The sequence below is a fragment of the Otolemur garnettii genome, unplaced genomic scaffold (genome assembly GCF_000181295.1).
Source record: "Otolemur garnettii isolate 467f Iridium unplaced genomic scaffold, OtoGar3 scaffold00031, whole genome shotgun sequence".
NCBI lineage: Eukaryota > Metazoa > Chordata > Mammalia > Primates > Galagidae > Otolemur > Otolemur garnettii.
In genome coordinates this window covers 16,996,786-17,021,926 of record NW_003852426.1, presented here as the reverse complement: position 1 = coordinate 17,021,926, position 25,141 = coordinate 16,996,786, and the positions used below count along the sequence as shown (strand labels likewise).

General features: G+C 39.2%; 1 protein-coding gene across 1 annotated transcript; it reads right to left on the bottom strand.

Moving 5' to 3' along the window:
- Positions 1 to 8,690: 8,690 nt before the first annotated feature.
- Positions 8,691 to 22,939, bottom strand: TDRD6 (tudor domain containing 6). The gene is made up of 5 exons (XM_012804724.2): positions 16,665 to 22,939; positions 14,750 to 14,874; positions 12,929 to 13,018; positions 9,675 to 9,738; positions 8,691 to 8,912 (listed from the first exon to the last, which is right to left on the bottom strand). Exons 1-5 carry the CDS (start codon positions 22,717 to 22,719, stop codon positions 8,863 to 8,865), a joined length of 6,384 nt encoding a protein of 2,127 aa, XP_012660178.2. The 5' UTR covers positions 22,720 to 22,939; the 3' UTR covers positions 8,691 to 8,862.
- Positions 22,940 to 25,141: the final 2,202 nt, after the last annotated feature.

Below are 25,141 nucleotides of genomic sequence, written 5' to 3'. Positions count from 1 at the left end.
TATTTTTTCAAAATTGTCTAAAATTGTGCGTGTGTAGTATGTGTGAGAGAGAAGATTTTAATGTATTTCCCCCAATAATGCATATTTTAAAATGTAGGCTATAGAAGCAAAATTGAGGCATATGCTAAATTATTTTCATTTAAATGTAAAAGAAAGAATGCAGAGTACAAAAATCCTATCAACGTGAATTTTAATTTTACTAAGGTATCTTTTTTAGTGTCAAAGTGAAAAATTGCTTTTATATTACTTTAATAATGGACAAGTATATTAAAAGAGGCACAATGCCAGTGAAAACCTGTGTGGATGACATAAGACTCCTTACACATCTAGCAAAAGCAGATTTTCTTACTTTTCATTCTCTATTGTGAGCAGTAAGGCTGAATTTTGGTAACATAACATTCTAGGTAAAATTTGATTTCTCTTTGACTTTTGATCATGGTAAGAAAAATTAGATCAAGCTAATAATAAAGCCATTGTTTTAGCATAGGATTGGTGATACTGTACAATTTTGATATAATGACTAAGGATATTGGAGACAAGGCAGAGGCAGAAGATTAAAGGAAATTGGTAATTACTTTGCGTTTTCTTTAATTCTTTATCTCTGTTGCATTCTGCTTACTCAAGAAAGGTGTCGCTGGATTATAGTATACAGCAGGGACTCCAGCTTTAACACCATTATTTGCCCGATGGCTGTGAAGGAAAACAAAGGAAACATTGAGAATTACATTGAACTTCTTCATTCTTCCAATTAATTTTATTTAATAGATGTTTTAAATTCTACATGTAGTAATAAAAGTAGTAGTCTTTTATGATTTAGTATTATTTTGTTCTATTCTACTAAATGGGTGTAAAAAGACAACTTAAAAATTTGTACACTTACACGTCTGGGAATCATGGTAAATGATTTCTTCCTCCAAGGGATGTAAGAAATTATGCTGATCATTAGTTACGTATATATTTTTACTCTAAGTATGGTCTTATTCTTATGAATTTTCCATAATTAAGTTTAATTTAGCCTATGTGAACAAGGGTATTCAATACTCAGTAAGCCAGTCTGGTTAACATTTTCATCTCTATCTCTTTTGCCCAGTTTATAAGTTTACTGTGTATCCTGATTTTGTATCTCAGACCTATCTTAGTAATGTAAAGTGCAAAATCATTCATTCTGAGAAGTTTCACTTCTCTCTCTCCTACAGCCATTCAGATTAAATTTTTAAAATAGCGAGTGAATAAACTCAGTTTTTTTATTGTTAGGGATTCATTGAGGGTACAAAGAACCAGGTTACATTGTTACATAAATTATGTCTAATCCTAAAAACACTGTAAGAAAGGTTTCTTATCATAACTTTACAAATGAGGAAGATCAAGGCTCAAAGATACTTCCTACCCTGCCCTGGTCACATATAGCTAAGGAGCATACAGCTAACATCTCTGTTCTGCAAAATCATGTTTAAAACTGTGGGCTTTGAAGTTAGATAGGTGTGGGTGTGATCAAGTGTCTGAGACTCACTAACTATCTGACCTTAGGAAAGTCACTTAACTTCTCTAAAAAGCTTCAATTTTTCTCACCCATAAAATAAAGATAATATTAGTATGTACCTCAAAGTTGATGATTCAAATGAGAAAATGTATTTAAAGTGCCCATACGTAAGAGTAACTGAGTGACAAATACATAAGAGCTTACATTATTATGCTTCCCCCAATCGATAGAGGAGAAAGGAACCACAGATATTCGAGAATCTTCTTTTCTTTCTTTTTTTATTGTTAGGGATTCATTGAGGGTACAAAGGACCAGGTGACACTGATTCCATTTGTTAGATAAAAACCCTCCTATAATTGTATCAAACTCCAAAAGGTGTGCCACACACCATGACCCCCCACCCTCTCCCTCCTTCTCTTTCTCTGTTCTCCCCTTCCCCATCCCTGGTGTGTACTAGGTCACATATCAGAATTGAGTACATAGGAGTCTTGCTTCTCCATTCTTGTGAGGCTTTACTAAGAATAATGTGTTTCATTTCCATCCAATTTAATACAAAAGATGTAAAGTCTCCATCTTTTCTAATGTCTGAATAGTATTTTGTGGTATACATATACCACAGCTTCTTAATCCATTCCTGGGTTGGTGGGCATTTAGGCTGTTTCCACATTTTGGTGATTATAAATTGAGCTGCAATAACAGTCAAGTGCAAGTGTCCTTATAGTAAAAGGAATTTTTTTCTTCTGGGTAGATGCCCAGGAATGGGACTGGAGGATGAAATGGGAGGTCTAGTTTGTGTTCTTTGTGGGTTCTCCATACTTCCTTCCAAAAAGGTTGTATTAGTTTGCTGTTCCACCAGCAGTGTAAAATTGTTCCCTTCTCTCTACATCCACACTAGCTTCTGCAGTTTTGAGATTTTTGTGATGTGGGCCATTCTTGCTGGGGTTAGGTGATATCTCAGGGTGGTTTTGATTTGCATTTCTCTAATAATTAGGGATGATGAGCATTTTTTAATATGTTTGTTAGCCATTTGTCTGTCTTCTTTTGAGAAGGTTCTATTCATCTCTCTTGCCCAGTGATCTAAGGGATTGTTGGCTTTTTTTATGTTGATTAATTTGAGTTCTCTGTAGATCCTAGTTATCAAGCTTTTGTCTGATTCAAAATATACAAATTTCCTTTCCCAGTATGTAGGTTGTGTATTTGCTTTGGTTATTGTCTCCATAGCTGTACAGAAGTTTTAAGTCCCATTTGTTTATTTTTGTTGTTGTTGCAATTGCCGTGGGAGTCTTCCTTATAAAGTTTTTCCCCAGGCCAATAGCGTCAAGTGTTTTCCCCACACTTTCTTTGATGATCTTTATTGTTTCATGCCTTAGATTAGGGCTTTTATCCATCTTGAATCAATGTTTGTGAGTGGAGAAAGGTGAGGGTCCAGTTTTAGTCTTGTACATGTGGATATCCAGTTCTCCACTGGATATCCAGTTCATCCAGCACCACTTATTGAATAGGGAATCTTTTCCCCAGTATATATTGTTTGGTTTATCAAAGATTAGGTGGCTGTAAGATGTTAGTTTCATCTCCTGGTTTTCTATTTGGTTCCAGATGTCTGTGTCTCTATTTTTGTGCCAATATCATGTTGTTTTGATTATTATGGCCTTGTAGTATAGCCTAAAGGCTGGTATGCTGATGCCCCCAGCTTTGTTTTTATTACTAAGAATTGCCTTGTCTATATGGTGTTTTTTCTGGTTCCATACAAAACAGTTATTTTTCCCAAATCTTGAAAGTGTGATGTTGGTGTTTTAATAGGGATGGCATTGAATCTGTAGATTGCTTTGGGAAGTATAGACATTTTAACAATGTTGATTCTTCCCAGCCATGAGCATGGATGTTCTTCCATTTTTTAATATCTTCTGCTATTTATTTTCTTAGGGTTTCATAGTTAAATTTATAGAGGTCCTTCACCTCTTTTGTGGGGTATATTCTAAGGTATTTCATTTTCTTTGAAGCTACTGAGGAGGGACTTGTGTCTTTGATTAGCTTCTCATCTTGGCTGTTATTGGCATATACAAAGGCTACTGATTTATGGATGTTGATTTTATATCTTGAGACATTACTGTATTGTTTGATTATTTCCAGAAGTATTGTAGTTGAGTCTTTGGGGTTCTCTATGTATAAGATCATATCATCAGCAAAGAGGGAGAGTTTCACTTCCTCTGCTCCCATTTGGATGTCCTTTATTTCCTTCTCTTGCCTGATTGTATTGACTAGAACTTCCAGCACTATGTTGAATAGTAGTGGTGGAGGACAACCTTGTCTTGTTCCAGTTCTAAGTGGAACAGCTTTCAGTTTTACTCCATTCAGTACAATATTAGCTGTGGGTTTGTCTTAGATGGCTTCAATCAATTTAAGAAATGTGCTGCCAGTGCCTGTTCTTGAGAGTTGTAATTAGAAAAGGATGTTGAATTTTACTGAATAGTTTTTTTGTATCTATTGAGAGGATCACATGATCTTTGTTGTTGCTTCTGTTGATATGGTGAATTACATTTATGGATTTGTGTATGTTAAACCAGCCCTGCATCCCTGGGTGAAATCTACGTGATCATGATGTATGGCTTTTTTAATGATAAGCTGTAATGTATTGGCTAGGATTTTATTGAGAATTTTTGCATCTATGTTCATTAGTGAAATTGGTCTGTAGTTCTCCTTTTTAGTTGGGTCTTTTCCTGGTTTTGGTATCAGGGTGATGTTTGCTTCATAGAATGTATTGGAGAAGATTCCTTCCTATTCAGTTTTTTGCAATAATTTCTGAAGTATGGATGTAAGCTCTTCTTTGAAGGTTTGGTAGAATTCTGGTGTGAAACCACCTGGCCCAGGGCATTTTTTTGTTGGGAGATTTTTTTATTGTTTCTTTGATCTTAGTGCTTGAAATTGGTCTGTTCAGAAGATCTATTTCTTCTTGATTAAATCTAGGGAGAGGGTGTGATTCTAATTATTGATCTGTTTCCTCCATATTGTCAAATTTCTGGGCATAGAGTTTCTTGTAATATTCAGAGATAATCCCTGTATCTCTGTGGCATCTGTTGTTATTTCCCCTTTATCACTCCTGATTTAGGTTACTGGAGATTTTACTTATCTGTTTCTAGTTAGTCTGGCCAAAGGTTTATCTATTTTATTTACTTCTTAAAAAAAAAAAAAACAACCTTTTGTTTCATTAATTCTCTGAATGATTTTTTTGTTTTCAATTTCATTAATCTTTGATTTAATTTTGCCAATTTCTTTTCTTCTACTGGGTTTAGGGTTAGATTGTTCTTTATTTTCCAATTCTATAAGATAGTTTTTGAGTGTGCTGATGTATTTACTTTCTGTTTTTTAAAGTTAGGCATCTAGTGCAATAAATTTTCCTCTCAGAACTGCTTTTGCTGTATTCCACAGCTTTTGGTAACTTGTGTCTTCATTGTTGTTATGTTTGAGGAAATCAACAAATTCCTCTTTTATCTCTTCCTGGACCCAATTATCATTGGCATAAGGTTATTTTCTGAGACTTTGTGTGAGGATGAACATCTTTGTTGGAGTTGAGCTTTACCATTATAGCCTTGTGTCTGAGCAGAGACATGGTATAATTTCTATCCCTTTAATTTTTCTGAGATTTGATTTGTATCCTAGGATGTGATCTATTTTGTGCAGTATGTGCCATGAGGTGATGAGAAAAGTATATTCTTTTGCTTTGGGATGGTACGATCTGTATATGTCTATTAATCCCATTTTTCCAAGGTCACATTTAAGTCCCTTATATATTTTGTTTAGTTTCTGTTTAGAGGATCTGTCTATTTCTGTCAGAAGGGTGTCGAAGTCTCTGACTATTAAAGTGTTATGGGATATCATATTGCTCAGATCCCTCAAGGTCTGTTTCATAAATGTTGGAGCAGTTATGTTAGGTGCATAAATGTTTAAAATTGAGATGTATTCTTGTTGTATTGTTCCTTTGACTGTATAACGTGTCCATCTTTGTCTTTCTTAACTAAAGTTACTTTGAATCTGCTTTTATCTGAGAATAAGATTGCAACTCCTCCTTTCTTCTGATTTCCATTTGCTTGAAACACCATTTTCCATCCTTTACTCCTGAGTCTTGATTTGTCCTTCAAGGCTAGGTGTGTCTCCTGGAGATAGCTATGGATGGCTTGGTTTTTTTTGCCTCTTCGGTGGGGAATTCAATCCATTGACATTGAGAGTATCCATAAGTGTGGTGGAATTCTATTCATCTTATTATGAGACAGTTTGTTGAGTAGTTTCATCCTTTGTGCCATTGTGGAAGCTAAGCTCTGGCCTTGGCTTCTAGGTGTTTACTTTGGCGGTGGTCCATTGTGGTATTCAGTATTGAGAATAGTTCTAAATATTTCTTGTAGAGCTGGTTTAATTATGATGAATTTCCTCAGTGCTTGTATATCTGCCAAAGATTTGGTTTCTCCATCAATTTTGAAGCTAAGTTTAGCAGGAGACAGGATTCAGGGCTGAAAATTATTTTTGTTTAAGGATGTCGAAGGTGGATGGCCATCTTTCTGGCTTGGAAAGTTTCAGTTGAAAAGGCTGCTATCATCCTAATGGCTCTGCCCTTGTAGGTCAATTGGTGCTTACTCCTAGCTGCTTGTAGTATTTTCTCTCTCATCTTGACTTCGGACAGGTTCATTACAATGTGTCTTGGAAAAGCTCTGTTAGAATTGAGATAACCTGGGGTTCAATATCCATCTGAAAGGAGTATGTCAGAATCTTTAGTAACACTTGGGAAGTTTTCATTTATGATAGTCTGCAGTAGGGCTTCCATCCTTTGGGACAGTCTTCTTCCCCTTCAAGGATTCCTGTTATCTGCATATTTAAATGCTTCATGGTGTCCCATAGTTCTCTAAGTGCCTGGTCTGCTTTCTCGCTCTTCGTTTCTGACTCTATAACTGTGTGAACTCAAAGACTTTATCCTCTAACTCTGATGTTCTTTCTTCTCCATGGTCTAATGTATTTTTGATACTTTCTACTGGTTCTTTACATTCCCTGATTATCTCCTTCATTTCTTTAAGCTCATCCATATCTTTTCTATATTCTACATATCTCTTGTCTGATTTTTGGTTCTATTTTCTCATCCATTCCCTTTATTATCTTAATCATCCATATTTTAAATTACCTGTCAGATCCATTAATTCTTTATAGAATGAGTTTTCTGTAAAAGTTGTGTCATGGTCCCTTGGAGGAGTTGCTCTATTTTGGTTTTTCATGGTGCATGAGTTTTTCTGTTGTTTCTTCCCCATGTGTGCTTTCTTCTTGTTCACCTCTTTGTGTACCTTTTTTGTTCAGTGCCTTTGATTCAGATTATCTTGTCTCAGAGTTTATGTGGTGAAGAGACCTGTTGGTGTAAGGCCAAAATGGGGAGAGAGGTAGGGAGCAGGCAGGGAGAAACAGGGGGAAAAGAAAGAGAAAAAAGAAGGAAAGAATAAAAGCAAAGAAAAAGAAGACAAGAAAAAAAGGTAAGGCGGAATAACAAGAAGAAAGAGGTAAAAAAAAAAAAAACTTGGAGAACAGGAGAGGAGGAGGTCAAGAAGAGAGGCTGAGAGTAATAGAAGAAATGGTATTGATCAGGATGGTGCTAAGGTCACTCTTGTAACACAAGGGTTGTGAAGGGGCTGGACTGGGAGGGTTCCTTGAAATGAGGCAGTCCTTACCAGCCTGAGGAGAGCCAACTTCTTCCTAAGTGTTAATAAAGGAAATTAATAAAAAACAATACTGTTGTATCTAACAGAGGAGACAGAGGAAAGCAGAGTGAAGAATGAAAGGAGAATGACAAGGGGATATCATAGCTGAGGTGAATATTGTGAAAGAGATAAGAAAGGTAGAAGAATCTCTGTCCATAAATGTTCTTGATGAAAGTAAAGATAGAAGAACCAACCATACAAATAAGAACACGTCACCACAAAATATCAAAAAGCTCTAAATAACCAAAAATAAGCAACCTCAGTAACAAATAGAACAACAACAAAGAAAAGGAGAAAGTACTAAGAAGAAAAAAGAAAAGAAAATAATAAACTAATTATATATATGTATGTATATGGTGGGAAAGTCCGACTTTAGTAGGAATGTATTTGTGTTGCAACATATTGCCGGGACATCGGGTGGCGCTGTAGTTTTGGGGGATGGACAACACAGCTGATAACCACTCTCTAAAACCCAGGCATAGACCAGATCCCCAACTTAATTGTTCAGTGATTACCTAGTTATTTCCTCAGCATTAAGGTTCTGCTGGGTTGGTAACTCAGAATCCTTCAGAGGCAGGTTTCACTGTACCCCCAGATAACAGTTCTTGCTGGGTCCTGAGTCCCTGAGACTGTCACGACTAGAGGACCTAATCCTAGCAGGCAGAACTAAAATGGCTAAGTCCCTGTAGACTTACCCTGTCCCCTCTGTAGGGGGTCTGGCTTCACGTCCTTGCCATAATGGCTGATCCCTTGCTGCCAGGAGCTCCCCAGAACGGCTATCTCTACCACTGCCAAATCGGTGGCTAGTCTGCTCCAGCTAGCCCTCAAATCTGGCTGCTATATACTGTTCAGGTTTGCCGACTTTTCCAGGCAATGCGCTCAATAGCCTTCCCTCGAGAACCGAAAGCTGCAAAAAGGCTTCCTCGAGTTCCAACCTTTGCAGCTCCTGCCCGGGGCTGCTGCAGAGCCTTCCCGCACGGGCCTGTGCAAGATGTGCCTAGTGTGTCAGGTCTCCGCCCCGCTGCTCCAATTCACTTAACAGCAAGCGGCACCCCGCCGCCAGGCAGCGAACCTGGGGCCATAGCCGCAGGCAAAATGTCCTGTCCAAACGCTGCCTGACCAGCTGTTTCTCATTTGCTCTCAGAGAGCTGGGCCTGACAGTCTTCCTGATTGGCCATCTTAAGAATCCTATATTCTTTTTAATATAATAAGACTACCACACCTTGAAGGATAAACTTTATTCAGATCTCATTTCTTATTTGAATACTTCCAAATTCAAACAGAATGTTAGTTGAATGTTTTATTATTCAGCCCAAGCTTCAAAATCAAAACAAAAATTTCGAAGACATTACTGTTAACAAAGCTGTCCTCCTAAGGAGCATCATACAAGGCACTTGAATATATTCAAAAGATGTCAAAATAGGTTTTTTTTTTTTGAAATGTGAGTAATGAGTTAGACAATTGTTTAGTGAAATAAATCCTCCCAACTGATTAGAAATACAAGACATTAAAGGCAGAGGAAATACCCTAGATCCTTGGAGACAGCAGTACCACTACAAATACACTACATAGTCAACTATTTTCAATTTTTTCAAATATTCTCTTGGTCTGGGTAAGATGCCACTTGTTTAAGAGCAGCTTCTGACTGATTAGTCACATCTGTGGATCCACAGTTAAATCTACATCACCTCCAGACTCCTTTTCTGAAATGAGAAAAGAAAAACCTCAAGCTGAGAAAGAAACATGAAAACAAAAATTATTTACAAGGGTGCTACTATGATAAATTTAATGTTCTCTAAAAGGAGGGAAGGGGAACAAATCTAATTATTACAGTGAATTAGTCCTACAGAGAAAGGTTTTTTTCTTCTTAGTATTTTGGTTTTCACATTCTGCCTATATTATTAAGTCTCTCCAGAAGATTATGAAATTAGAATATTAACAAGGCTGCTAATCAATTAGTTCTTTGTTCTCTTTGATCAATGTGTATTTTTCACATAATACCAGAGTCACCAAGAGCTAGTTTTACTATCAATGTGCTTCAGATTCTAAGAACCAACGTGTTATTTATGAACAGTATACAATAACCAAGAACATCCAACAAGCTAAGTTTTATGTAAATAAGCTAAAAATTCAGAAATTCTAAGATATTTGACAAAGATAATTTGAACATATACACTAACGCTAAGAAAATCCTTTAAAATATAAATATCCAACTCACAATTTAACTTTTGAGATTAATTCAATCAAGAAATAAATTTTCTATGATATTTCAAGAAGTCTTCTGCTTGATTATTTATCCCCATAAGCACACTTACACATCTTTACCTAAAGTGTTTTTTCCCCGTACTACTAACATCCAAAGAAATTAATAAGCCACTTTTGTTCGAGGGATTCAGCTCAATGGTATCTTTAAGACTCGGCAATTCTGGGTGATAAAAGTATTTTGTTTTAAAAACACAGGTTACCTTTAATTGTGGTATCATCCAATGACGTGAAGTAAAGATCTTTTCCCACTGTTTGGAATACAGCCTAACAAAAGGAACCTTTGGATTACTACCAACTCTTTATTATAAGTACAAAACACAGTTTAAGCCATAAATGGGACCATAGGTAAACCAGGAGAAAAGTAAACAATAAAAAGCATTCCTATTCAAATTATGGCAATCTGATTTTATAGGGAAAAATCACCTCAAGTAAATTTCCCGTTATTCAAGTATTCATTATCTAGACACCAGAGCCTTCCATACAGAGAGTAAAGTACGTTTTTTTTTAATTGTTATCTCCCAAACCCTCCAACAACTCTAGTATTTGGTGAAGGACGGAGGGACAGCTTTGTTCAAGGTGCTGCTGTTCAAACACATTATCAATGGCAAGCCACAGATCCTTTGAGAACAAAGGAAAGGGATATATTTTTCCCAGATTCTTTTCAATGTGCATGCATGACGTAATACAGAAACTAATCAGTGAGACATGTTCCTATGGTAAAATGAAATAGCTCGCACAAAAAACATATACTAAAAAATTATAGTTAGAAACACTCAGATCATAGTGACTCGATGTATCATAAAAAATAGTCATGCATAGTGCTTACGATATTCACTTTTTAAAAAGTACTAGCTCATTTGTAGGAAGCCATCCTTATCCACAATCTTCTTCTAATGTGAGGAATCTTTAACTCCCATTATAATCAAATCAAAAATTATAAAGCCTTACTCATAAGTATAGTAGAACCTCTGTAGGTTGACCACCCAAGGGACTGTAACAAACTTATCAAGGTACAGAGGTGCTCAATGTAAGGAACTAGGATTACTGTATAGATTTGTACATGTGGTGCATGTCTAGTCTATGAAAATTAGGTCAACTTAAGGAGGTGGCCAATGTAGGGAAGTGGTCAACTATGGAGGTTCTACCTTATATTATTTTATATATACTTTAAATAGTCCCAAATAGCTTTTTCCTCTTTACCAGGTAATAGGGTAATCCAAATATAATTTTATCCAAATTTAATTCCATTCATATATGTATTTACTTGTGGACCCTTCAAAATTAATAGAGACAATAGAATGTAAAAGAAATTTTTGGTAAGACTGATGCAAAAAAGTGTCATCAGGCTATTTCTTTTTGACAAGTACACAAAAAAGGAACTAGCACAAGAAGGTGAAAAAAGAGATGTTCAATATTTTTAATAGTAAAAATTTTATGTGACCTAAATATCCAACACTGTAAGAAATGGTTTAATATATTATAGCTCATGAATGTCATGCAATATTATACAGCTGTCAAATTGTTTATGGTCTTCTGGCTGCAGCCCAGATGGAGTATGCTTACTTTAACCGTTCTCTTTCACTAATTACAACTAGGACTTCTAGACAGAAGGCATAAAGCAACTACCTGAGGATACTCGAAAGTAAGCAAGTACAGAAAGATTAAAAATTAAAGTAAAAACTTGAATAATGACTCACAACAAGAGTTTCTGGTTTTGTTCTTTCCTTCTTTGTCTCCTGGTTTTGATCTGAGAGTAGGCCAAATCAAAATTACCCAGCCAGAGTAAAAACATGAAACTAAGAGAAATGTCCTCTTTTTTAGCAAGTGAGTTGGGATAAAGGGCCCTTGAATGCTACAGAGTAAGGAATGGGTAGGAAATCCCTTTACTGTATGTGGGTCACTACACAAGTTTTGAGACAGACTATGTCATGGTCCATTATTTCATTTCCAAGAAACACAATTCACTGTGTCCTTTCTGCTTTACCTGTGCAAGTTTCACCTTGTTTGGCTTATCGGTGTTGTTGTGAGGGCTTTATTTGTTTCCATCTGTGTGGATTTTACATTTCTTGATTTTTATGTATCTCAAAACTTTTGTACTGACCTATGTATTGTCATAGGTGTTGTGTTGTGTTGTTCGCATTTTTCTTCTGGCTTTGCCTTGAGGATTGCTCCAGTTACTGCCTGGTGACAGCAATGGCTATCCAGTACCTAAACATGTGAGAGGTGAGTTGTCTCTCTGGCCAGTAGAACCAGGAAAAGGTCCTTTGGTAATCTGAAGAGTAGAGGGAAGAGATTATTTTTGCTCTTCTCTCGATCTGCTTCACTCCAAAGGCAGGCTTGGTCCAACAGAACTGTGTGACAGAGCCTTGAAGCAAGCCTGCTTTCTGGCCAGAGAATAGAAAAGGCTGAATAAAAGGGAGATCCAGGGAGCCAGAAAGCATGGAGGAAATCTTAAAGAGAAAAGCAGCTGGAACTTTCTGACCCCCAGTAGGATTCCCTTGAGCTATGCACATGCACAACAGAACCTAACAAGCACAGCAAAGCCTTTGATATCTGACTACCCTGTAAACCAGTGACTAGGCCCAGACGCCCCCTACTGGCTGATGTGCTGGGTGGATCTGAGCCACAGGGCAAAGGGAACCACCAGCTAGCTACAGGAGAGACAGAACCTGTGGCATGAACCTACATACGATGATAATTGGCTATAACAAAGACTTCAACATCTTCCAGATTTTAATGAGACTGTCCATTTTACAATGTAATATCTTAAATGTTCAGGATAGAATCTGAAATTACTCACATAGAAGAATTAGGAAAAGCTGACCATTTCTCTAAGGAAAATACAGCCAGGAGGTATAAACCCTGAGATGACCAGATGTTGGAAATATCACACAAACACCATACAGTAAAAGTTGAAGAAGTTCAACAAACCGCCCCTGAAATGCCTAGACACATCACAGCAGCTTGGGAAACTGCCCACCATATAGTCTTAAATGGAGAGTATTAAACTATAGAGAGAATGAAGTCAATCGTGTCCAAAATACGTAGATAAAATACTTACATTCCACTTAAACAGAAAAATTATGAATAAAGCCAAATGGATCAACCTGTTTATCTTTAAATGGGCATTTACAAGTTATTATTACTCTCATTTTTAATTTTGCTGTATTTTTCAGATTTTCTGCCTCAAACATTTTATAAGTCATGAACACCAGTCAACTTTCATTCTGTAAGGAGAAAATCGAGAAGCAAAACATTAATTCCTTGTTTGCCCCAAAAAATAATTGGTTAAAGTCCAGAATTATTGATTTTGTTATTTCTGTTCTTAACTACTGTTACAACATTTTTTCTCACATTTTTTCCTAAAATACGGGCTTTGGAAATAAGTTTGTTAAATCACCTTTCAAAATGAAGACCAATGCTCTCATTAATTACTATTTACATAATTCCATACCTCAGATGGACTCTTATCCAATTTGGGGATGCCATTCCAGACATTCTCAGGGTTTACTATTTCCTCCATACCATTTGAAAGGTTCAAAACCTTTGAGAACAGAAAAATTTAAAAAGACTGTCAAGTTCCAAGAACGATAATGGGTTCATATACCATAGCAATCCTTTGTAAAACACTTCAAAAGAAAACGAAAATAATTTTATTAAACTTCAGTCGTATGTTTCAAAGTCAATACTACTTCAGTTCAACAAACATATATGGAGAATCCATGCCCAGAGATTGGAGTTGGATAAAATTTAGACCTTGAGTAGTTCAAACTCTGGCGGAGGAAAGACCTCTAAGCAGAAAATTATAATACACATGGAGGAAGTCCAGACTTCCGCAGTTAGGTATAGGAATATAAAACAGGTATAAAACTTTTTGTAGGGTTGAGGAAGAGTTGAAGATGAGGGGAAGGTTAGGAAATAATGATAACAAGTGCTTTCTGGAAGGGGCAATGGCCACAGAAATCTTTAAAGATAAATTGGAATTAGTAAGTTTGGCAATGGGATGTAATGCAGGTAAAATAAAACTATGTTATTGATGACATCAAAGGAATAAGAAAAATGGTATATTTAAGAGAAGTCGACCAGATAGATGTCTATATGAAGTACAAAACAGACCTTAAAAGAATTAAGACCTGGCTGGGCATGGTGGCTCATGACTGCAATTCTAGCACTTTGGGAAACTGAGGTGGATATATTGCTTGAGGTCAGAAGTTTGAGACCAGCCTGAGCAAGAGTGAGACCCCAACTCTACTGAAAATAGAAAAACTAGCCAGGTATTGTGGTGGGTGCCTGTAGTCACAGCTATTTGGGAGGCTGAGGCAAGAGGATAGCTTGAGCCCTTGAGTTTGAGGTTGCTGTGAGCTATGATGATGCCGTGGTACTCTACTCAACAGACAGTAAAACAAAACAAACAAAAAAAGGAATTAATGGGCGGCGCCTATGGCTCAAAGGAGTATGGTGCCAGCCCCATATGCTGGAGGTGGTGGGTTCAAACCCAGCCCTGGCTAGAAACTGCAAAAAACAAAACAAAACAAAACAAAACAAAAAAACCAAAAACCAGGAATGAAGATTGAAGGCTGGAGAGATACATGGACATTTTACCCCAGAGGGACCTCTGTGTCACATTAATGAGCTTGACTTTTATATTCCAGATCAGTGGTTCTTCAATATTAATGGTTAAAGAATGCACATTCCAAATCCTAACCTCAGAAATTCTGAATCAGCAGGCTAGGCCAGGGCATAGGAATCGACAATTTAAGAAATATACCACATGATTTTGGTACAGGTGGTTTTCAGATCATAGGAGAAACACGACAGATTGGAAATCCCTAGTAAATTTCACATAAGAGTCATGTAATCAGATTTGCATTTGACAAACTTCTCTATGGTCAGTCAATTAAAAGAAAACTAGAAGTAAACCAATTAGAAGGTTATTTCAGTAATGTAGCTCTGAAACGAGGGACTCAACAAAGGTAACAAGTGGCATTAGAGATAAAAAGTTCCAACTGAGAAGAAGCGGAAAGGTGGAACCTGATGACTAATAGGATTTTAGGCATAAGAAAGATAAATGAAAGAAACTAGGATGACTTTTTTTTTTTTTTTTTGGCTAGGATTCTTGGTTAGGACATTTAAAATTAGTTTTGCAGCATATTACCAGGGAGAACAAGCAGGTCAATCTCTGTTCAATTACATTCTCTAGTCTAGTAAACTTTGGTAAAATTTCCTTAACAGTCTGCAAGTACCTTTGGAGATAAAGTGCTTACACTTCACTTACCCTTGTGCCTTCTTCAGCTATTTCCAAGATCTTACATTTAGACCACGTGTTTCTTAGACTTGACCACACAACACATTTTGATCCAACAGTAAAGCCTTTCAGAGTGTAAGTGTTCTGTGGCTGAGCTGCCAAATTGAACAGAGTAAGACTCAATGCACACCTCTTAATTCCTTAATGTGAGATGCACAAGCAAAGCATTTTCCTTAATTTGCCCTTCCTATTCCTACCTAATCAATATCATGTAATTAGTGTTGTTAATATGTTCTAAGTTCATCTCCTATCTTCAATTTTATTCTTCTAGTCCCCTGTCCCCATATACGCCACTACTGATTTCCTAAAAACAAACAAAAATAAAAACACCCCACCAGGATAAGGATGTGAATCTGATTTTTAACCCCGAAAATTACTGCTAAAATTTGGTATATTGCTACAAGCAGTGTTGCCTATAGTAGTTACAACAGCCATTTCTATAGCAAAGCAGCATGTTGTGAGTGAGCAAATATGCTTACCACAAAGCTAATATAAATACTTATTATTATTGAAATGTGCCAATGAGGAGTAAATATTTAATGCAAGGGTAATATTTAAATGAACTATGGTGCACCGAAAGGAGGGTATACTATGCAATTAAAATATTCTGAAAGTATTTTGAAGGGATTAAAATGCAGGACTCAATACTGTATGATAGTCAAATCTGTATTTAGTTTATAAAACTGTCATTAAACAGACATATACACACAGGGCAAAAAATAACAAGAAGGAAGTGTTGACAGTGTTCATCTTGTTGGTAAGAGTATGTTTATTTTCATTCTGATTATTCTATCATTTTCTCTACTCTGTACAATGATTTAAATTCAAAAACATAAAAACTGGCATTTAAGAAGTACATGTATAACACTGATTATAAAAAACTAAGAGCCATGTGATGTGATGTTTAAGTCTGTTTAACTAGCAAAGAAAATAGTAGTAAAATAACCTGTGAGGCTAATAAGTGTTCTTCAAGATTTACTCACAACTTTTCTGATTAATGTATGTTCCCTAAATCTATTTTTTGTTTATGAGTTTCAAAACAAATGACAAAATCAATGCACAATAAGAATTAAGACTAAAACTCCCTGTTAAAATAATCTCTATTATAAATTTATGTCTATAATAGTAGTTGGCAACAGAATATGTTTTATACAATTTACCAACACATATACCCTTTGGATTATAAGGATGATTTATTTACATTTTAAATGTGACTATTTTTTGGAGACATAGATTTTAAGCATTCTATTTTTAAGCACATAAGTAATCTTTCAGCATTTCATCCAGCATATAAAACATTACTTTAGATTGATTTCACAACTTACTCTCTCCAAGTTTAAAATGCCCTTTGTAAAATCCAAATCTATTCACTTCCCTAGTTTTTTCTTCCAAAAGAATTATTTTAAAAACCCACTTAAGATTTATTCTCTCCTTGAGACAGAGTCTCATTTTATCACCTTGGATAGAGTGCTATGACATCATAGCTCACAGCAACCTCAAACTCGTAGGCTCAAGGGATTCTCTTGCCTCAGCCTCCGGAGTAGCTGGGACTACAGGCCCAGCTATTTTTAAACATTTATTCTCTTCTTTTAAAACAAGAAAGAACTTTTGAAAGACACTCAGGCATGTCCCACCTTTTTCCTTTTCTGCCACACAAAGGAAGAATAAGAGTTTTCTTGGCCCACACAGTACATATGTAAATCCTAATGAAAGCTGATGAGCAAAAAAAAAAAAAAAAGCCTACATGTCTAATGTATACTTTCCATAATATCTGACACTACAGATAAGCCAAACAGTCCTCAAATAATCTGCATGAGGCTCACGGGCCCCAGGCTGGATACCCCTGCGTGAAATAAAGTGAAGGGAAAATTAAAAAATCACATACCTGAGACATGATCTGGTAAAGCATTACTGTGCTTTCTTCCATCTCTGGATTCTTCTTCAGACAATAAAGGCATCAGTGATGAAATGGTGTCCCTGTTTTTATACTCTAGAAATGCTTCTTCATATATGTTCATTTCAATCTGCATTTTCGAATCACAATTCTTCCCATGTAGATGTAGTGGCACCCTGTGCTGGTCATCGAAATGTTCCACACAACTCGACTTTCTCACCTCCTCAGCACACAGGGATTCTTGGATTTTCTGACTAACTCTCAGAGACAAAGGAATCAATTTGTCATCTAGTGATAGCTGGGCTGCAGGCAGTTCAAATTCTGGCTGTTTCTCAGCTTCACAGCTGAGGGAAAGCGTCACTGCGAATGGTTCCAGGGTTGCTTTTGTGTCACGGCCTTGGGACAGCAGTACACTTGGTGGCTCCAGGCCCAACTCTTCTTTCTCTTCGTCCCCAACCAGAGAATGTTGTAACTCTATGGATTCTAGTTCTAAGAATTCTTTTGATTCATCATCAGGTGAAAGTGGCACCTCCAGTGAATTCAGTTCCAGTATCTCCTTTGTTTCACTAGCACGTGGTAATAACATCTCAAATCCTGTAATTTGGTATTTATCTTCAAACTTTGCTTTGTCAACCAAATGGCACTCTACTTTGCCATCTAGTACCTCAATACTGATTTTATCTTTGCACGGGTGTTCAAAAGCTTCGAAAATGTTATCAGTCTTGAGGTCACAGAATTTGCTTGGTTTGGTTTCACTGTTTAACTCTTTTTCGGTTCTTTCAGAGAGCACATCTGTTTGTGGTTCCGCATATAAGGTTTCATCTTGAACAGCTTTATTACTCAGTTTCTTAAGTCCAACATCAGGACTGGGGGACCTACAAGCTTGTTTTTTTCCTGAGCCACTTGTTTCATAGGGCAGATCATTCTTAGTAATATCAATCTTAGAATATTTCTTCATCTTCTCACTAATACTCTCCCCTTTGCATTTCAAGTCAACAATTGCTAACGGGATATCACAAACATCTCTTTTGATTTCTAATATTGTTATTTCCAATACATCTTCTGTGACTATTTCATAAAAATAATCATTTCCCTCTTGAGGGCACATACCTTCGGAAATATTAAATCCTAAGAGGCAACATGGAAAGGCCTGCATGGGAACCAACAAAAGTTCAGAAGGAATGTTCCAGAGTGTTTTGGGATCTACACAGTCTTCAATGTTTCCAAAGTCCATAAGCCTGACAGAGACAAGATAATCTTCACAAATATTAGTGATAAGCGCCCTGTAATAATGTCCATCTTCTCTATATCTTACTATACACGGATCTCCAATATGAGGACACGGGACACAATTTCTCTCATTTGCTCCCTGTTCTCCAGCAGTTTGTACTTCTACCTCTAAATACTGAAGTTTCTCAGTATCAGCAAACTGACACCAAAAATACTCAGGTCCATCTATTACAGTGGCATAAGCTCTTATCATCTTTATTTTTGGATTATACCAGTTAAGAAACACTGATGTGTCACTGTCTAATTTGTTAGCAGACCTTGAACAGGTACTTTTAATTATTTGGGTAGAAAGTTCTATTTTAGATTTTTCACTGAAAGCGTATCTGCTATTTATATCGTCCACTATGATGCCATGTTTGTCGGCAAGAATAACTTCCCATTTGCCTTGAAATTTAACAAATTCACATGTTATTTGAGCCTCGTCAGTTCTTCGGGAAAAGGACTGTATCATTTCCTTACAATGTATGATGTCAGGAACCCAAAGTCCTGCTAAGGAACAAGGAATACACAATCCTGGTATTACTGCATTAATTAGGTCAAGCCTACCTGTTTTGCTAGTATGAACCACAGAAACATTGCCATAATCTATAAACTGTACAGAATGAAGGTCTTTGGATTGCTGTTCCTTGACCACAGCACGATACCATAAATTGTCTTCTGGGAAAATGGCACATATTACATCTCCTCTTTGCAAAGGTGGACCTGCATGAAATTCAGGTCTTGTTTTAACATCATTTAATCTCTCTGAAAGAAGATTAATCTCAGCTTCATCTTCTGTTAGTTGAACATAAAAGTCTGAAAGGTCATTTATATGGGAAACATATACTGTTGTTTTAAAGCCAGGCATTATAGTCTTCTGTGGAAACTCACAAAATTTTAGAGGCAAATCTTTGTTACATGAATCTCCTATTTTTCTCTCTGAAAGAGGGGCTTCTCTTCTTGTGGCTTTCAAAAGTGGCTCAGCAAAATTTTCTTTTTTTTCCATCGCTAATGAAAACAGTGGACTATTTTTATTTGCCACAGAGTCCTGATACTGAGTGACTGAGTTAGTCTTTGTTGAATTTTGTAAACGTTTAAGCTCCTTAAAAGCCGAATTGATCTTAGGTTTGTAGGTTTCTCCCAAAATCTGCATACTGCCTAACTTGCTCTCAAATGATTTACATAAATACTCTGTGGATGACAATTTCATATTCTCATTTTTTCCTTCAAGAGTTTCAGTTGGAGAGGGGAGTGCTTTACTTTCTTTTTTTCTTATTCTACCCTTGTAACCAAGTAGTCCTAACTTCTCATTAATACTAGCATTAATTTGAATATTGTCACCATATAGTTCTATAATCAGTCTTCCATCTGGATCTTTTGCTACAACTAAGGCCTTCAATGACTTATCTAAAATAGTTTCCTGAAACCATGCTGTAACTTCTTCTGGTATATGATCAGGAATATCAGATAATGAGCACTTAACAGCTTGCATGGGCAAAAGTAAAACACTGTATGCATCACTAGGTATCGGAAGTAGATCATCACCAGTTACTACATAAACATTCCCAAAATCAACAAAAAAGACTTTGTTTGGTTCTTTCTCTACTACTATCCCCCTATACCAGTTTCCATCAGTATACCTGGCAAGGCACAAGTTTCCAGGGATCAAGGGAGCTGTTTTTAAATTCATCAAAACTTTACTTAATTGTGTAATACTACATGACAACTGTTCCAAAATGTCTGCATTTCTTGCCAGCTGGCAATAAAATGTCCATGGGTCATCAACATGTGTTATATACACTGATTCTTCACTTCCAATTTTCATATCATGTATAGAATAGTAGAAGGAATGTAGCTGAACAGAGGACTCCAGAGGCTTCTGAAGTTTTACTGGTCTCGCAAGTCTTTTTTCTACCAAAAAATGGCATGCACTCTGAAAAGGCGTTAGCAAATCCACAACATTAAACAGTTCTTCATCATGTATGGAGGCCAAAGCAAATATTGTGCATTTTAGCTCAAGATTGTTTTGCCATGCATTATTTACAAAGTCAGCAAAAGCTTGTATTGCCATTTCATCCCAAACAAAGGGATTTGGACCAGTTGGTTGAATTAAATTATAAAGACTGCATCTAAAAGCCTGAGCCTTAATCTTGAGAAACTCTTCATTAATTGAATAAATATTCTTCACAGATACCATTTCTTTGTCTCCATAATCTACAAACACTACTTCGACATGCTCTGAGGATTGTGTCCCACTAATCAGAGCTCTGGACCATTTTCCATCCACTGTTCGTTTTGCCAAACAAGCAGGTGTGGTTCCGTCATAAGGAGCAGCTGTAGATTTACAGTAGTCCTGAATGTTACACATTAGAGTTTTAAATCCTTGCATGTTTCTGGTCAGCTGGCACCAGAAATAGCCAGGGTTTTTAACATCAGACACTTTAACTTCTACTGTACTTCCAACTTTCAGCTCTCCCTTACAAGAGGAGCCTGGCTTAATTTCCAAGAAATTCTGAATAAGAGGAGAATAAACAGATGTTCTTTTCTCTTTATTCTGTACAACTAGTTCACTCGAAACATGTGTAACAACTGAGTCAGTCAAAGTTTCTGAAACAGATGTGGCCTTATGATCTCTCTTAGCTTTCTGTTCTCCTTCCACCTTCTTGGCAGAAGGTATTTTGTTATTCTCAGCAGGAAAGTGGTTTGAACCGTGCCCCGGGGAGTGGGCATTTACTGGGATATTTTCCTTTGTTTCGAATTCCTGATACTTGGCATATCCAGCTTGAGCAATTACCTTACTAATGTTTTCTTCCCCTGTTCTTGATTCATCCAGAATCTCAATGATGTATTGATGGTCCTGCTTATCAAGAACATGGATGACCAATTCTTTGTGGAGTACAGTCTTTTTAAAAAAGGAAATTGCTTCCTGGCTCCAAGTTTTTCCCAGAGGCCAGATATCTGCGAGGGTGCACCTCAGAGCCAATATTGGTAGCCTCCTAAACTGAGGAAGCAACATCCTTACATCATACCAGTCCACATTTTCTGAATTCCCGCGGTCAACTAAGAATACATCCACACTCTTGTCATCTAATCTGGTGACGATGGCCCGAAAATAGCCATTTTCTTTCCATTTGACACAGCAAAGGTCATCAGGTTCAGGTTTCAAAACCACACCATCCAGCTTACTGGCCGAGGAATAGAAACTGCACATCCTCCGCATCAGCTTGCTGAAGGTGCCATTGTGTTTCCTCAACCGAATCCAAAACTCAGAAGGATTTTTAACAAACTCTACCTGGGCGTCATAGAAGGCATTCATCTTTAACCTGATAGATCTCAAGGCTGGGAGTGATATCTCTTCATCCACCTCTTCAGTGGGAGACTGAGAAGCTGTCTCTGGTTCTTCCTCCTCCTCTTCCTCCTCTATTCCTTGGCTCTGAAGGAATCGGTCAGCCAAGCAACAAGACTGTACTCCAAACACACAGTTAAGATTAACCCCGTCTTCTCCATACAAGGTGACATAATACACGTGCTCAAAGGAGCAATAAAATTCAATCTTTGCATTCACTGCCTGGCCCAGTATCAGAGCTTTCAGGTCACCAACTTGTGACCGAGACCAGCCTCTCCCACCGTCCCAGAGTCCATACAAAGCACATGGGTAGGTCACCACGGGCATTCGGAAATACTCAGGCAGCAAGTACCGAAGGCTACTACAACTCACTAACTCCTTCCTTCCATAGTCTACGTGAAGCACCTGGGCACAGCGCTGTGGCCGAAAAGTCTCAAGCAAGAGTGCTCGGTACCAGTGTCCATCCAGTCCACAGGATGCGCATGGAGAACCCGGCTTGTCCGGGCTCTCCTCCCTCTCCTCCCAGGTGGCACTGGAGGAGTTCTCATCCCCTGTCCCCGTGGAAGCCCGGTATACTTGTGCCATGCTCTCAGAGAGGCGGTGGATCTCCTGCGAGAGGCTCCGGAGCTGGCAGTGAATACGGTGGGGATGGCACACTTGGGTTACCACTACGGGCTCCGTCACACCCAATTGCAGCTGGGGATAGAAATAATCCAGGCCAGGCTGCTCTTGCTTGGGCAGAACTCGTGGGAGAACAGGGACCCCTGGGGCTATGCCAGAAGTGGCCACATTGAGGTGGCGTTTGAGCAACGAGTGGAAGAGGCTGTCGGGAACCTGCCGAGCCAGGCCGAGCTCTTGCATCTGCTGGATCAGACTTGGCACCTCCAGAAGGACCAGGCGATGGAGGAGCAGCACATCCAGGACCCGCCCGTGCACCTCCTTACCCTGAAGGTTGCTAAGGAAGTCCACGGCGCCGGAAGACCAGTGCTGTGGCTCACCCCCGCCCGCGCCGCTGCCGCCTGCCGGCACCAGGCCGGCCAGCACGCAGCCCAGCACCTCCGAGGGCAGGTGGAAGAACTCGGTGCGCCCGGGCGCCAGGGAGCCCGCGCCGACCGTGATGGTGCGGCCCTCATCGAGCAGGAAGACTCGGCTCTCCTGCGCCTGGCGGCTGACCACGCGGCAGCGGTGCCACAGGAGCCCCACCTGCACCAGGCACAGCTCGCCCGGCGAGGCCGAGGCGCCGCCCAGTGCCCAGGGGCCGCGCGAGGCCGCCGCTTCCTGGATCTCTTGGCTCAGCCGCACGTACTCGTCCCGCCGCTCGCCCACCAGGCCCCACAGCTGCACGGGGATCACCTCGGGAATCACGTCCACGAAGGACACCCGCAGGACCAGCGAGGCCCCGGGCGTCGGCAGCCCTGGAGTCGAGCACATCTCCACGGCGCGCTGTGAGGACCGCGCGTCCGGCCCGCCAAAGCCCCCGCGCCGCGGGCAGGTGTGTCCCACCAAACTAAGCCCAAAGGACCGAGGGAACGGGCAGGGCGCCTGGCGAGGCGCCCCTTCCGAGAGGCGCCCGACGCAGGGCCTCCGAGACTCGCGCCGACTGGTAAGACCCGGCGGCCCGACCAACTGCCCACAGTTGGGCCCCGCGCAGGCATTTGCAGCGCGCGGCGGCCCCGCTTCCGGCCGCGGCCGCGGGGAGTGGTCGGCGCAGAGGCGGCCAGACGATTGGCCTCAGGGCGGCAGGGGTGGAGGGGACGTTCAGGAGGCCGGGAGGTGGGAGGATCGAGGCACAACCTGCTTTTCTTTAGAGCGCCCTTGACTCTGGAGGGTGCGGAGTGCAGGCCCAGCAAAGGGCTGTGGCGAGGAGCGAACCAGAAAAGTTGTGTCCTTTGCGTCCTTTCAACTATTGCTGATTGAGCGCCCTGGGCCAGGCCTGGTGCTAGGCCAGGTGCCAGCCATTGGAGTTCCCGATGAGAAGAGGGAAGGAGAAACGGAGGCGCCAACGGCGTGTTCCCGAGCGTTAAGGCCCGGGCGCTGGCGGGGCAGCAGTGCGCCTGCGCCCACAGGGGATGGGGTGCTTTAGCTCGCCCAGCGTGTTCGTGAACGTGAGCAAGTTACTTACCCTCTATTCTACGAACCTGTTTGTTCATCTGAATTGATAGATGTGTTGTGAGGTTAAAATAAAGTTTGAAAAAGTATATGGCGACTGTTGAATGCTTCCTTCCTCACACTTACCTGCTATGAGTTCCTGTGCTGCTAATTGTTACCTACTTCTGGCATCCCAGCTTTGAGGGCATTTTTCATCAGACTTGGACTCATAATAGGAGGTTAAGAGGAATGGAATGAACGTTCCCTTCAACCCACCTGTACCTACTTCAGGAGAGAGGGCTGCTTGCCTTTTTTCCTTCATCCAGTCTTACCAGGATAACCCTTTGGAACCAAATTTGTCAAATATCCAAACCTACATTTGGAATGGAAAAGTTCAGGCAAACTACGAGAAGCTCCCAGGATAAGTCTACATGAGAGCGTCTTAGAGTTGCCTTGTACTTTTCATTTCACCCCACGTTTGGAAATAGCATTAAACACAAACACGATAAGGCAGCATTCACTTACTATGTCCCTGCCCTAACTGTAAATCTCAAGAGCTTCATTTCTATGCTGATTAGAGGTCACCATGTGCTTCCAAATCGCCCTGTGCTTCCTTTTTCACGTACTTTTCACATTGTGTGGCTACTGATGACTTTGTCATTTCACCAGCCTACAGGATCCTTTGGCAAAGACCACTCACTTGTTGTATTCCTGGAATCTAGCATAGAGTAGAGGCAATGAATATTTTCTAAATGAATGAATTTGGTTTAGCTAAAAGCTTAGAGTTTTCCCCGATGACCTCATCCTAGAAAATTCAATTCTATTTTCCAGATTTTCTCCAGTTGTTTCATATTCATTATGGAACAAAAACCTTTGATTTAAGAACATCTAAGACTTAGCTCAGTGTCTCTTCCTCATGACTCTAATATTCATCAAAGCAGATTATTCCCTTTTTACACACCTCTATATTATCTATTGTAATTTGCAACTTTCTCCTTTCTACCATACAGGAACATCTTGAAAGTAGGAATCCTCCTCATTTATTTTTACATTCTTGATGCCTAGCACTACATAAGAGTTTAACAAAAGAGTAAATAATCTAGCACTATATGCCGTTTACTGTGGAATGAAGGAGTTCATTACAAAATTGTCTTACCATTTGAAATTGTTTTATCATCACATGTGATAATGGAGATTTCAATCCATTTTCTACTTCAAGTTCAAGCATTATAACAAAACCCTCACAGAAACCACAGAGTTGTATTCATTGTGACTTCTTTTTTTCTATTTAATTTGTCCTCCAACCTCCAAGCTTGGTGCTGAGCCTTGATCCTATGAGGTCGGGATGTATCACGTGGCCATCATGGGCTGATAAGAGCCCTTCCCTCCTGTCCTTCCAGATGCTTCTAATGTCCCACCTCTTCTTAATCTGGAGTAGGTAGCTTTACTTTGTTCTGCCTTGCTCTGCTGCTAGACAGGGAATCGGATGAGTTTAGAAAACCAGGTCATTGCACTGTGAAGATTAAGCTCCTATTGTATATCTCCCCACTGTAAGCCAAATATCTTGATTCTATACAAAATAAAAAATTCCCTCCTACTAGTCTTGAGCGGCCCTTGGCTTCAAAAAAGGAGGGACAGGGGATAATAGTCTTAAGAAATAAAGGATAAAAGGATGAGGCTGGATGGAATGTGTCTGAGAGGTGTTTTAATACTTTGTATGGTGAGATTTTTCAGTATTTTTTATGGAAACAAGATACAGGAAAAT